The 16,014-nt window shown below is 37.6% G+C and overlaps 1 protein-coding gene across 2 annotated transcripts in view; it reads right to left on the bottom strand.

Moving 5' to 3' along the window:
• RNF19A (ring finger protein 19A, RBR E3 ubiquitin protein ligase) overlaps positions 1-16,014 on the bottom strand; it is a 65,114-nt gene that overhangs the window by 14,999 nt on the left and 34,101 nt on the right. For both annotated transcript variants that reach the window (XM_010577040.1, XM_010577041.1), the window contains 2 exons: positions 6,286-7,040; positions 522-730 (listed from right to left, as the gene is read on the bottom strand). In XM_010577040.1, coding sequence (XP_010575342.1) covers positions 522-730; positions 6,286-6,902 — 826 coding nt within the window. In that variant the 5' untranslated portion in view covers positions 6,903-7,040. The remainder of the gene's footprint in view (positions 1-521; positions 731-6,285; positions 7,041-16,014) is intronic.

Genomic DNA, 16,014 nt, shown 5'->3' with positions numbered 1-16,014 from the left:
GATGAGCATTTTATTGAAAAGAACAAAAAACAGCACTAAAACAGATGTCAAACATCAGAGCTGGCATCAGACTAATAACAGTCTCTTTTGAAAGCAGAAAATCAGTGTTTTTGAGTTTTACTTTTAACAGCTTTTATTATTAGCAGCCCTGTGAAATTTCACCTACAGTGGAAAAAACAAGTGTTCCCAGTGTGTAAGCAATACAACTAATGAAGCCAGCCTGCCAAACACAGAGAATGCTTTGCAGCAAGTTCCTTTGACTTCACATTTTTCAGCTACAAAGAAGAATTTAAAATGCTGACAAGCCTGTAAGATTGAAGTCAGCTTCTGTGGTCACAGAGTACTTCAAATTATAACATTTAAAATTTGAATTCAAACTTAAAATTGTGTATATTTCTGAAAGACAAAGACAAAGCAGCTAGTATCTACCATGCTACTATTCAGTTCTTCCAGTTTTAGAGTTAATTGTGCAAGTGTACTAAAAAGACGTTTTACAGACACGGTATCCGAATCATAAATACCTGCTGCTCCAGATTCCTGGCTATAACTAATAGATGAAGAACGAATTGTTCTCAGGCGCAGACTTTGAGCTCTCTCCTGGCGAGCAGCATCGCAGGTCTGGTTTGGATGCCAAATCTGCTTACAGTGGTAGCAAAACTCAGTTCCACAGCCTTCTCGTCCACATGTAAGTTTGGGACAGCTGGCACATCCAAAAGCGATCACAGCATATCTTCAATCATCAAGAGGGGCAAGAGAGAATTTTGTTAATAAGATCACCCCTGTCTATAGACCAAAGCAGACAAGACAGCTGCCAGAGCAGCTGCAGCAGGTACAAAGGCAGTGGACATCAGGAGTTTACATCAGGTAGCCAGCACAGGTTCCTTACCGCCTCCTTCCACAATTCTATCACTACTGCATTAGACTAAGACTGTACAGAAATACTACAACCTGTGTTAACACTTTGCTCTCCCCCACCTTCATAACTTCATGCAGTACTGAAATATACTGTATTTAAGGTTGAATGCAGTACTGCAAGGTTTACGGTCACAAAGCAACCACCGTTTAGACAAGCAAGACAATAAAACCAAAAAAGGTATTTAACCATCTAGAAAAAGTTATTGTTTCAAAAGTGTTCCAGTCTCTATAGGCATGTCTAAGCTTGACCCTTTCTATAATCTGGGAGGATCCCTGCTGAGTGATCTGTAGTATAATCTATTACTGTAAAGGCATCTGACTCGGTACTGCATGACATTTCAGTATTTTACTGGTTGCCATTTATCATGAATACCACTATCTACTTTAAACAGATGTTTGGTTACTCTTTATATTTTAAAAAGTGAAAATAACAAAACAAGTATTTTATAAATAAGGTCCACTGGTATGAACACTTAAAACAGACATAATTTTATTCACATGAACAGTCCTGCTGAACAGACTTCAACAGATCTATAAATGCAGCAGGGCTTAAATGTACGGCTGTTCAAAGGTAGTTTTATTTTAAAAGATTAAACTGTTTATTTTTACCCCTTGCCCAATTTATAGCCTAAACTAACTCCAAATATTCTTTATCAGTAATGATACTAAAAAAAATTATTCCCACTCACATATCTATCTGAAAATTTAGCTATTTTCATTTTAGAGTAGCTAGATCTGAAGCTCTGTACAGTTAATGCAAATCCTATCCCTTTCATTAGTGCTTTAAAACAGCATGTTTGAGGTTCACCCCCCCAAGAAGTTCTGCAAACAAATAGGAGTTTTCAAACTTTAATTTACAGATGATGCAGTTACAAATAAAAATGAGATATATGCTTCTGTTTTCAAATATTTCTTACTTTCCAAGTAAAAATTTGTTTCAATAATTGCTAGATTCTTCTATATTCTTGCCAAGTTAATCAGCTCTATTTTCCCACTTACTGCAACTGAAGAGGTAATTACTTTGTATGTACACAAAGAGATTCTGATCCAAATGCTTCTTCAACACACAGGGATACATCCAACACTCGTTAACTTTACATCAAAGAATCTCAAGCACAGATCACAGAATGAAGTCTCAATTTATATCCTGCATCCTATTGCTAATAAAGAATGGGAGCATCCCTGAAAGCACTCCCCGTTTGGGACTGACGGATTGGCGTACCTTTAGAAAGTAACTTTTTAGACCAGAGCAAATGTCAGTTAAACCTGTAACCTTGTACAGTTTGAATTTCAGCATTTTGTGTTCATCTTACAGATGATGTGAAAGCCCAAAGTTCTTGTTAGGCTGACAGAAGGGACAAACAACAAAATTCAAAGTAATAACGAGTAAAACAAAAACCAGAGGCAAAAAGCAATTAATTGAAGAAAGGACATACAGTGATAAGAGGAATGAAGAATTTGTACTCTTTTGCCCAATCTGCTCTTTGCCTGACAAAGATAAGAAAATCTGGGAATCGCTGGTCTCTTCTAATAAAGTCAGCGATACAATCTCAGAGCAAAACCATTAAATAATTCAGACAGAAGAAAAGACAGAACACATCTGGAATACTGATTCACTAAGGCTTGTTAAAATGATGCCAGAAAACTGGTATGAGGAAGTAATCTCAAAAAATTAGTCTGGAATGAAGTCCAAGAGGTTTCCTTATCCATGCTCTTTCCCCAGGGAAAGATCACCTATTTGCCAGTGTCTCCTACCAAGTCAATGCAGGTAGGTTGCAGCTAGTCCAGACTTGCACAGTATTTCAGGTAATGACACCAGTCAGGATGCATTTGAGCTTGCAACAAAAGCAGCCCAGGGTCAGAAAGACCACGGTACCAGTGATATGGACCATTTCTGGCATTAGACTGCTTTAGTGCTAGAGACCCCACAGCTCCCAGGCAGCTCATCCAGGGCATAACTACTGCAACAGAGGTTCTCCTCCAAACTAATCCATAGTTCTCTTGCTGGGAACATCATAAGAAGTTCTCCACTGGGACAAGAGAAGTAGCAATACACATAATACTGCAGTTAAGTTTGTTTCAAGATCTGTTTGGTTCCAGTTTTGCCACCTCTAGGACCTGTTTTTACCCCACACAGACTGAAAGACACCTACTTCTTAACTATTCTTTGTTGTTTCCTGCGAACACAGGGGCCCACACCTAGAAAACCACTCAAACATTGTAACAGATCAACCTAGCTTCCCTCCTTTTTTTAACCTTCCTCATTTTTTTTCCTCCCTCAGGGATCAAAGTTTTTATAACTATTTGCTCTTTATCTGGTCCAGATCTTTGTTGAAATGTGATGCCCAAACTCTGAAACAATATTACATGGGATGTTTCATCAATGCTGAGGAGAGCTGAAGCACTGTCATGCACCATCCACTCAGTTCCTTCTTTTACCTATTTGTGCAGTGTATTTTTCCAAATGGTCTACTTTGCACCTATTTCCTATTTATTACAGTACTTATTTGTAATTTTAAAGATAACGTTAGAAAATAATGCTACCCTCTGAAGTTTCTGCACCTCTTCTACTTTGGGATTAATTGCAAATTTAGTAAATGCATTCCATCCAGCTCTTTCATGAAATTTGATCCACGCTAAAATCAGGCCAGCTACCATCACAACCCTAATGCGTTATGCCAGTACTACATACCAAAAACTGTTCAGAAAAAAAAGCCCTCAGTTTTAATTGCAGGTTGTACAAGTTGATTACAGTTGCCAAAGCAACTAGAAACTGCGACTACTGTTGTACCACAATTTTTAAAGCAAATGTCTGCTGATCTGAAGTTTGTGTGTACTGTATGTGATACCTCACCTTTAAACAATGTTTGTTAGCATAGGCTGGTCAGTGAAAGTCTGAGTACTGTTTGCTTCCCTAAACCTCACACCTGTACAATTCCTTCCTCCATCCTCCTTCTATGCTCCACAACATTAAATCCCCGTTATTACTTTCTATACCGCTCCCACTTCTCCTTCCCACCTCCCTCTGTGTGCTTTCTCCCAGCTCCCCTGGCTAACAGTGAGGTGAGAGACCAGTGCTGCAGCAGGCTCCCAGCTAGGCACATACCGACTTGTCAGGCGGTGCTGCAGTGGCTGCCTGGAAGGCCAAATTTAAGAAGCTAACTGCAGGATTCATATACAGGTATTTCTCTTGCTGGAAGCATTATTGATTATCTCTCTTTTGCTCAACTATTATGTTTTTTTTCCCCTGAAACTTAGATTAACTTATGCTGAACACTCCACGCCCTCTGCCCAACATGTTTGAAGGTGCTAAAGGTTTGAAAAGCAATCAAAAGAAGGATAGGAAAAAGACAAAACATGATCATATGAGCTTTTGTTTCTTTAGGATGATACCCCTAAAGAATGATCCTGCTGAGAAGTATCCAAGTAACCAACTTCATCCGATTTTAAACTAGTAATGAAAATTCAGTGAGGGGGTACTATCTACACATTAAAAACAGAATCCATTGATCACTGTGAAGCATTTCCCTGCCACATGAAATACATTAGGAGAAAGTCATGTTATCAAAGGTACAGTTGAGATCACCCATGTAGTACTAGTTTATTTCCCTCATACATAAACACTGGCATAGTTTAGCTGCCTGGCAATACACTGGGTTTTCCACAGGATTCCACCCTCAGAGTAAGGAACATGCAGTAGGCAGTTCTGGAGCAATGACTTAAGCATTTGCTATTACTAATACATTGCTGCGGTCCCACACGATTGCACAGAACTTTAACTTTACTCTGAAGACCCACTTTTTATTTTTATGATGGTATTATCTACAGCAATTATAATTACAGTTTCTGACCATTTAAAGATACTTAGGATTTTTTTTTTTAAAACAGATGAGAAAACTGAGGCACAAAAAATAAGCAAGGTGAAAAGTCTCCATTAAGCAAATCTGCCTTTAGTCTGTCTACCAAAGTACTAAAAAAAGTATCTGAATCACTGAAACATAGTTTAACAGAAAATGGTTTAACAGTTCTTACATGCTTCCCCTTACTTGAGTAACAGTTTGTCCAGAACATGAAAACTCAGGGAAACTTGAGCAAAGCATACTTCTGCCTATCAAATAATGCCTTCTAGTGGTTGTTTTCTTCTGCAGTATCAAAACACTAGAAGCAAGCTGTACTGGTTTTGTCCACATGACTTTGTTACAAGCTCATGCAACCAATCCATCATTCAAGTAATTTTGCCCTTCTCTACTCAAGTAGACCACAGTAATGCCATCTACTTTGGACCACAGGACCTAAGAAAGTACCACCTTTCCAGTCCCTGCTTTTGACCTGCATTAGCAAATTGTTTCATTTAAGGTATGAAAGCAAAACTGTATTTCAAATATGTTTCTTAATATATCATTTAAATTTAAAAGCTTCCTAAACATTAAGCACCTGAACATTAATACTGGAATATTTAATCTACCTAATAGTCAGTCCTATTTTGCTTGTTCTCTTCCAACATTCATCATTTTCTTCTTTCTACTTACTGCTTATCTGTGAGGCTTTGAAACAGAGGTGTCCTCTTCTATGAGTCTTAGCATGCACTGTGCATCCAGATCACAGTCATGGCTATAACCTTTAGACATTATGATAACACAAACAGTCTCTAAAAAAGCAACTTGCTGAAGAATGGTATTATGAGACACCAACAGCAGAAAAGCGTGATGAGCTGCTCAGTAGTATTCAGCCCACTCATGTCAGAATTCAGAACTGTTTCAGAGCTGTTTAAGTATTAAAGCAATGTTAAAGCACTACGTTCCTCAGATAATAAGCAGGAACAAGCCGATTATTATCTTACATCAGAATCCTGCTGACAGGCAACAACTGGTGTCTCAAGCAGCCACAAGATGGAAGATAACTGTAAAAAATGACTGAAGGTGGTTTTTCAATAAAAAGGCCTCTCCAGCTTCAGTTTAAAAAACCAAAATACCCACTGCACTTTAGGAAACAGACTAAGTGAAAAGTAGTCACCAAACTTTCAATTCTGTTTAGTCTGAGCTTTGCACTGTTGCCTTGGCAATGCAACATCTAAATTTTTTGCCTGCTGTAGATACATAGCAACCACCTACCAGTAAGTTTCATGACATTGCTGAAATTCCCTCTGTGTAGAAAAAAAAAATCCTACTTGAGGAAGGGTTTTATTTTGGAAAGCAGGTTGTGGCTTGGGGGGTTTTTGTTGTGTTTTTGTTTTTAGAGAATTCTCAATATTTACACAACCCGTAACAAAATGCTAAAGTAAAGCAATTTACTTTCCAAAAAACCATAATGCTGTGAACATCATCTATTTATGCTGTTACTGTTTTGCAAATATTGGGAAAAAATACATACCCACAATCTGGAGCTGGGCACCACCTACAATCAGGATCTGCAACGAGCCATCGCCTAAGCATAAACTCCTCATATTTTTCCATCAAGATGTCATCATTTAGTATCAAACGAATATCATGAGGATTAAATCGTTCTGAGCATTCTGGACAGCTAATATTAACTCTGCTCTCAGAGATTTCTATCCGGAGATACTGACGCAAGCAGTCCACACAAGATCTATGGTGACAAGTCATTATCTCCGGGAACCTGTCCTTGGAGTGCCGCAAAAGGCACAAGGGGCATTCCATGAAGTCTCCACTTGGCTTATTACTAGAGGTTGTTCCGTTATCGGAAGAGGTACATGTGGAGAAAATAGAGTTCTTGTCTGTACACATTTCTGAATGAATACTTTCAATACTTGCAATTCCATCAACACCTCCATTTAAATCCCTAGACTTGCGTCTTGTGTCTTTTTTTCTCCGAAAAAGAGAGCCCAATGAAATTCTTCTTTTCTTTGGTGCCTTTTTAACTGACGGCAAGCTCACAGAGGAAGCAGAAGACTGGAGGTCCCGATCAGAGCCCATTTGCCGATGTAAACTCATGTCTAGGTCACTCATCAGAAATGGGTTAAATTTCATATATAATCCTAATCATTTTTGTGGATCAAAATAATAGAGTCAGAGGATACAGGCATATTATTATGTAATCCAGTTTGAGAGTCTTCATGCAGAAAATTCACATGTATCCGCTTCCAGCAAATTCTTCAGAGGAATTCCCTGCATTAGGAGGAAAGATAAAAAAAAAAAAGATTAGAATCACATCCATCACTTTTGGTTCTGAAAGATCACAGCACTCTAATGACCTGTTATTCATATTACTACTTCTCCTCACCATCTGACCTGATACTTCTGTCAATTTTTTCTACCCTTTACATCCTTCTCATCTTAACATGCCTGAAACTTCCCTGTGGTCAAGGAATATCTTTGTTACACTTAAGCAGTGCCAAGAACAGCACCTTCACTCCCCTGCTCCCTAAGGGGGGTGGTGTGTGCGCACCTGCACACATGTGTAGAAATTACCACGACCCAAGGTGACAACTAAGTAAATGTGTAACAAGGTCTTCTATAAAGCATAGTTAACAGGCTTCAGCATTGGAAACTTTTCTGTTTTCTCTACCTTAGACTTTATCCAGTGTGGAAAATGTATGTACAAACCCAATATAGTTAACTAACAGAAACAAAAGATTTTTGTGTGTGTTTTGAATCCATTTAGACTGCCAGCAGAAATTAAGTCACTGTGGCTAAACAACTCAAGATATTCTCAAAACCTAATGCTTCTCAGAGAAGCATGAAGATGCGTATTTATAATGTAAGGCACAGGACTATTTCAGGAATCAGAGCTGCAGAGCGACTGACAGCAACGCTGTCTTGCCCTTCGACTTCCATACTGCAATTCAAGCAAAGACTAGACTTAAGGTGACGAGATTTGAATTTTTCACCATACTGATTTTTATTTAAAAAAAAAAGTCCAAAAAACAGATTCGCGTCACAAATCAAGCTTCAATTATTCCCTATGGACAAGATGACAGCAAGGATTTCCTTCTGTTCCCTGTTGCTTAACTGACTGGCTCGAAGAGGAGAGAGAAAGAAAGGCATTTTCCTATTTTCCTCTGACAGAGACTGCTACAAGAAGTGGCAGATCACCTCCAACCAAACCCACTAACTTCCCCCAAACATGCAAATACTCCCACTTCTTGGAAGCTTGATTGTGCAAGAGAAATTTTCCAACTCTGAGAACTGCTTCTGTTGCGTTGAATGCAAAGACATTTCTTATGCACCAACAGTGTTGCATATCTGGATGCAACTACCACTGGCACCATTTCTTTCCTCAGTGTTTCCCAATTTACCTCCCAGAAAGGTGTACACTGTGTTTCTATGAATTTACCATAGGATGATGAAGTCAGAAACTGGACACTAAAAATAAGTCAAAATGTAGAAATGAAGGAATGTAGAGGGCCACTGATGATGATACAAAAATATAATTTCTAACTTACACATCTTGATATGGAGAAGACAAAGGGAGGCGAAAAACCAACACTGACTTAAGTGAATGCCTCTATTTACCAGAGGCCAGGCAGTATACACACCAGCTGGAGACCAGCCGAAAACCAACCATGTGCTGTATGTCTCTGGGACAGGATCACTGAGATGACTGGATCAAGACTAGGAGGTTTCAGAGGAAGACCAACCAGCAGTAGAAACGGCAATCCCTCTCCAAAGAGGAAACACAGAAAGAGCCCACAGGCTGTCCAGCTCACTAGAGCAATGCATGCAGCAAACACACTGCTAGGCCCTCTTCAGACTACTGTAGCTTAGTATTATACACATACTAGCAGGTAGCCAAGTCAACACTACTCAATTTATAGTACCATCCAGTACAGGAGTACCCCACAAGAATACTACCTTCCTCAAGTGTAAGAATTTAGGAAAAAAAACCCAAAACAAAACCATAAACCCAAACCACCACCACACACACACAAAAAAACAAACTAAAAAAATCAGCAAAGCAGCCCCCTAGATCTCCTGGTTTTGCTAAAAATAGGTCTTATGTTTTGGGCCACTGGACTTTGTTGTTTGTTTTGTTTTTTAAAAAAATATAAAAGCCACCATATTCTATTTTTTCAAATGCTGAATTATTATACTTTTTTTTTTCATAAAGGAAAGTCTTACCTCTGTGGAACACTGTCAAAAAAAAAAAATCTTATTTTATTCCCAGGGCCTAAAATAAAGCGTATTTCAAGAATATAACATACTCTTCCTTCCCTCCTAAGGGAGCATTTTCAGCCTAAAATCTAGTCAAGAGGAATCCTGGATGCTTTACCTGCTTCTTTCCCAAAACAAATTTAATAGTTTTACAGCTGCTGTTTCTCATTAAATGAACTAAAACATTCCTTTATCTAAAGAAAAAAGGTGAAACTGAAAAAACTAATCAACAATGACGACAGAAGGGAACATCCTTCTCTCTAGGATTTTGGCATGATGTTATATCATAGATACACACAGTTGGTAGGCAGCATCTGAAATATACTACAGATACACAAATCCTATAGCCTATGGCTGACGATAAATTAAGTTTGTATGTCTAGAAGTACAAGTATAACATTGAAAGCATTATTATAAATGTTAGTAAGTATGTAGTTATATGTTCACACAGATACTACCAGGATAGCAGAAAGTGCCATCTTCCTCAAGCCAGGAGAGTCCATGAACAACATGAACTGCAATCAAAGCACTCATTTCAGGCAAGAAGGTGTTTGTTTTGTTGTTTTGTTTTTTTTAAAGAAAAAATAAAAAAAATAGGAAGTAAACACAGTAACATAGCCAAGCCTATGACTACAAGCCTTCCCCTCCTCCCTTTCTCTGGAGAGGAAAGAATGCGTATTACAGCATTTTTGCCAGTTCCAACAGATGTACAAAATCAAGAAATAGTAGCTCTGGTGATGAACCAGTTGTACTTTTTTTTTTTTTAAATAAACAACAATTCTCCCATGCTCTAAAGAAAGAGACTAGTACGCCCTATAGTTCTGTTTGCGTAATGGGATCTGATAAGCAGTCTCAGAAATAGCAGATTGCTTTTTTAAAGAAAATGGTTAAAGTTTGTCAGGATTTCTGAATAGAGAAGTTGCCAGTTATTTCAGACAATCATCAATTATGCTCTCTAGATTTAAATGCATAAAGCTAGTTTTATAAGCTATACTCTTCCTTATATAGTAATTTTGGATTGCCATTTTAGTGACGTTCAAACATGACTTTGCTGAAGTGAAAAGATTCAGCAGATGATTTATTACAGGAAAAAATGAAGACAAATGTCACAATGTTAATAATGATCATAGCTGTATAAAATCATAAAAGCCTTACTAACGCAAACTGGAGCACTGGCCAGTTCTCATGTTGCCCAACCCAACACAGCATCTGCATGTTTTTGCTGACAAAAAGAAGGAAAAAATATTTGATTCTGTACAGCCAGAGAACACAACATCTGTATTATTCCAGTAACAATGAGTCCACATGAAGGAGATCAGCTGTGTGAAAAATAAAGCTCTGAAATCAAAACACTGGAAACAAGCTGAGACACACAATTATGGTAATAGCAACAATCAATCCAACTTTGAGAGGCAACATTCAATGCAAGTTCCACATCGCTCTCACTGATCAGTACAAATTCTGTCAACATACAGAAGAAACTAACATGGGCAACAGTGAAGAGATAGAAAAAACAGACACAGAGTATAACTTCTAAAAATGTAAGTTTGCCACTGTCCTCAACATTTCCTCAAAAGCACTACAAAAAAAACCATGTTTCTGGCTTCCCGCCTTGCCTAAAGCCCTACCACAAAGCCAAATTCCGGCCATGCTTTGCATTCTGCTCACGCCACAAACTACCACAAAACACCAGTTGCCACAGCACAAACACACCTTGTCATGTGAAGATTTCCAAAAGCACAAATGACGTTTACAGATGTTAACTCACGTAAAACTTAGTACTTGACTGCTATCGGTTCCTTCAGTAATCCTTCCTAAACTGTTTGCTGGGGAAACCTAACTAACATCCAGCTAAATTTCCTTCTGTAATTCTTTTCAACCATGCTGCTTTAAGTAAATGCTATCGCTGACCATATAATGGAGAGGGAGGGAAAGGAAATCAGAATAATCTTGCAAAGGGAGAAGTTTTCAACTCAGAGATGACTGGGGTGAAAAATATCTTCAAGTATGGCTCTCCATGACATAACCTTTGCTTGTCTCGTCATACCAATTTCAAAACTTTTAGGAAATGCGCTTGGGCAGCTGAGTATAACCCTACCCATTTTGCAAGAAAAGAGCAATAAAGCCTTACTTCTGTAAGTCAGCTGCTGGGGGAGACTAACTCCTTCATGCTCCTAGCTGTCCTCCAAACATAGAGGCACAAGTTCAACATGCTGCCTGCTCTTCCATTACACATTCAAACTGGCATACGGGAGCAACAAATAAGGGAATCTGCCATCAGGACAAGTAGCTTCACACACATTTGCAAAATGAAGGCAGGCTTAAACATTTGTGTAGGAAAGGAGAAAAACCACCATAAACAGAGACACAGCTACATCCTTACTAAAATCCTTAAACATTCCCTCATGTCATTGGTGTTTAGATGGCAAATTTACACTTTTCCTGTTGCAAATGAACACTCCTCATTTTAGGCATTTGCTCCTCCTGGCTATTTAACCAAGCACCAATTTTGTGTTAGTGTACTGAAAACTATTTCTTGATTAAAATTAACTACTAATGCTTTCCTTTTCTGACATCTGTAATTCCCAACACCTATACTCTGTAGCTGCTTTCTGAGATGCACTACTCCAGCTTAAAAAGAGCTGTAAGCAAAAAACCCTAGAGCCTGAAGTTCATCCACCTACAACGCATCACAGATCTGAAATATATTTCTGCCTCCTTCTTCCAGTGAGCATCCCCTGTCAATCACATACTATCCTGGAATTTCTAAGCTATGATGTTCTTAATATAGAGGTATCTCTAAACATCTGAAAGAGGCATCAAAACCACATTTTTCTTTTCATTTACTCCATGGTGCAAGAACTGCAAAATAGTGGAATAAAACAAAATAAAAATATACAAAAGCTTAAGCTACTAAATGAAATACCAATGTACAGGATTTTTAAACAGCAATCAAGTTTCTCATTTTAATGGGCATTCTTTAAATGTCAATTCATTCCACAATAGTTTTAAAATTGGGGGAAAAAAAGCCCAAACACTTTTGCCTAAGGATTTATAAGAGTATACCCCTACTCACTTTACACATGACTCAGGTTCAACTAAAAATCTGGCATCACTAAGAGTTCAGAGTGAGGAACACTCTGAAAGAGCTTAACAATTTTGACAGCTATGTGCTTCTGTAGCATTACGTCCCATTAAAAAACCCTACCATACTCACGTAAATGCATGTGGTGTCAGAGCATGCTAGGACTGTTACTTGGTTTAATCACAGATGACTTAGTACAAGCAGAACCAACACTTTGCAACTTGGAAGTAAACAAATGGAAATTATGTTGAAACAGCGAAGGTACTGGCAGAACCTTTATATGCACTAAGTTGAAAAATAAAATCCTTTAATGGTAACATAATGCAGCATAGGTGAAATGCTTAATTGCAACCATTAGCATAATGCACTTATGACTCCTTCAACATACTTCCCCTCAAAAACTAAAATTAAGAATAGTAACATTTTCCATTTAATGTTTAGAAGACTAAAGATATTTAATTTGGGGGGGGGGGGGTTTTCTAACTTTGATTTCTAATAAAAGTATTAGCCCTTTAATATTACCTATTGGGATTAAACGGAAAAGTTTATTCTATATAAGAAAGTTAACAAGTTCATATCAGAAGATTTCTCAAGCTCTTAAAACAAAACCAGACCTACAGATACTTATCAAACATTTACAGTGATTTGTTACAGTATGCCATGATGCAAAAACGTAAAGTCAAAGTGACTTAAATAATTAAGTCAAACTGAGGTGTGTAAAACTACTTTAAAAATATACTCATGTAATTTTTACTTCATTATGGCTCTTCTCTTTTGAAAAAGAGGGCACCAGTATGGTAGTTAACATTTTATGAAATTTATCCGAGAAAAATGTAATTCTTAACGTTCAGACACTTGCAGGAAGAAATCTTTACTTTCCTGTCCTGCTTTGTTCTAGGAGCCACATAGGTGAATGCTTCTCAAAGTAAAGACCATTAATTACAAAAGTTACCAGATTGATTCTACTACTAGTAAATCTTTTTCAGAGTGAAAATTACTTGATCATTTAGTTAATTAGGCTCTCATTTCTTTATGCTTACAACGAACTATTGATAGCTGCACAGAGGCCACTATTTCAAAAATGGGACTCCCAAATCCACAAGTGATCAAAGACAAGTTTTCAAAACCTTTAGAAGTCTGCCATGTCAAGTCTCAAACTTTACATATCATCTTTAAACAAAAGAACAGCTTCAGTGAAATAATTTAACTTTTTTCATTTATGCAAATTCAAAAGACTGGGAGTTGAGTTGCCTGCAAGTACCATTCCAAGCATTCACTCACTAGTTTCACACTGGAGCTTGCAGCAGGCTCAGCGAAGGCGCTGACAAGATCTGGGACAGGCCCATATCAGCACAGAAGTGATAAGCAGAACAGAGTAGGGCCCTTATACCTAAATTGAAAGGGAGTTAAACCTTCTGGGACAGGCCAGCTTGACACACGTAGGCCATTAGACCAGTGAGAAACAAGGGGTCTTCCAGGAGCAAAAGAACTTGCTTTACCATATGCAAGTTCTATAATGCAATCAGTTTACTTTAGGAAACTCTTCTAATAATTAGGATCAGTTTAGAGACAGTATGTAATGCCTTGTAAAAATTAAACAAAAGACTGTTACTAGATACCAAAAGCAGACAAAAGGTTAGAGCAATCCCTCATCACTGCAAGCCCTTCCTTTCAGCTGTTAATCTGCACTTCAACTGCGATGGTCACTAAAGCAAGAACAAGACTGCTATTTATTTGTAAAGCACCTTTCAACAAGCATTAAAGTAAAACGTTATGGTTTCTCTAATGAACTTTATGTCCAGATTATTACTCTCTATTCTAAATCATGTTATAAAAACCCTCTGATATTCACAGATACTATTATACAAGAATTTAAGAGAAAAGCACTTGTGAGGCAGAGTTATTTTAACCTTTTAAACTGCACTGTTACCACGTCCCAGTTTATTCCGACTGCACTTTATTTTTCCTTAAAGTCCTGTGTCAATTATCTGGAAATTCTTTTTTCACTTAGAGAACAAAGCAATATTGTTTCTAAAACAATGAAGCAAACAGACAGACTATGAACCCGCTTGGGCTTGAAGCCTGAGACAGTCAGACTGACCAGGCATTAAAATCAAAAGATTGACAGTGTTTAAAATACACAGAAGCCTGCACAGTACACACTGCAGAATTGCCAAAAGTTAACTGATATACAATGTTCTATTTTAAAATTCACAATGGTATGTAGCACATGACAAACCAATCCTGACAGCTAGAGAAGTCTTCAACAGCTTATTAAAAAAAAGTTTCTGAGTTCCTTAGAAATTTATGTGCAATACATCCTGTATCATGTGTCCATGACAGCTGCTATTAAGAAAGGAAGTCTTGCAAGCTGCTCAACTCACTCTGAAAGTCTCTGAACAACTTATCGCCAACTCCAGCAAAATTGTTCCTCTTGCAGATAATGCTTGTAAAGAGAGTGCACTTAAAGCATCCCCCCTCAGTCCGGTTGGTTTGGGGTTTTTTTTTTGTCACCATCCTTTCAAACCCCAAAGGAACATACCATAATCAAACAAAACTGCTTAGAAGAGAAACAACCTTTCCTCTACGATTCAAATGTTCAGTAAAAGATTTCATCAGCACTTTCATAAGCAAGGTCAGCTATGATAAGATGGAGTCCCTCTTAAGGGCCCACATTGTACTTCTGCTAACAAATGGCCAACAGGCAAGAATTCCTTAAATTCTAAAAATGTTAATTTTCCAAACCAGCAGCATTAAATCTGGGTATATTGAGTGCAATGGTTGACCAAAGCTAAGAACTCAGTGGAAAGATGCTTTCTATTTGGGAATCTCCAGACCTACATCTGTTGCAAATAAGACTAAACAGGATCAATTTTCCCTTATCTAACTCAGCAGAACAGTCTTAGTTCAACCATGCACTTGCTCACTGTGTCAAAAGCTTATCCTATGCACTGTGGTGCATTACTGTAAGCAAATCTACACCAAACTCAGTCAACAGAAACCGAAGTCTTGGAAACGCTGAGGGGGAAAAAAAAAGGAAGGAAAACAAAACATCACCAAAACATTTAATTATTTTAATCATTAAAATCCTCACACTAGCACAATTTTTTTCTTGCGTAAGTGATGGGAATGTATTCTCTTTGTGCAATGATGGGCATGTATTTTCACTTCTGAATATCGTGGATTTATTTTTATATATATACATTGAAGTAATGTTCTAAAACATCTGACTAGATAGTGATCTGGAAAGTGGAAGCAACACTAAGGGATTAAAAACGGCACAAGCTGCCTATGCACCAAGAAAAGTTTTAATCTAACTGTATTAATACTTTCCTTTAAACTAAGCACTCTTTCTGACCATCAGCTGAAAAGAAAATAAGCCTGTATGAACAAATCATTCAAAAGATTGTCAAATGACTGTTTGACCTGCCTGAGAAAAATTCCTATAATCTTTCCCACCCCTAAATTACAAATATACTGTAAATTCTGCCCGTAAAATCCTAATCATCTGTAAGAACAGTCAATATAAGAGAACTAAGGAACTTACTTCTGAATTCTAAGAACACTTACACAGTATGAACAGATCCAGATATTTAATCAATCCAGTCTTAACAAAAGCATAAATGAAACAAAGTAAATTATCTGGCAACAGCAAGAGCAAAATAATGCCAAAGCAAGTTTTCAGAGATTTTTTTAGCTCTATTTATTTTAGTTGAAAGGAAGCATTCCCCATTTTTGGTTTTACTCTTTAAAACTACTGTTTAATGATACCTCAGCATTTCTTGCAGCTTTTAATTCTAAACTATACCTTGCAAAATAATTGGAGTAAATATATACACCAGTGAAATAATATCAGAAAGTTTTGTTTCCTGCTGTATCACCAATCCTGCAAGTGGAAAACAT

The sequence above is a fragment of the Haliaeetus leucocephalus genome, unplaced genomic scaffold (assembly GCF_000737465.1).
Source record: "Haliaeetus leucocephalus isolate CR32 unplaced genomic scaffold, Haliaeetus_leucocephalus-4.0 Scaffold555, whole genome shotgun sequence".
Taxonomy (NCBI): Eukaryota; Metazoa; Chordata; class Aves; order Accipitriformes; family Accipitridae; genus Haliaeetus; species Haliaeetus leucocephalus.
This window is presented reverse-complemented; position numbering and strand designations above follow the sequence as displayed.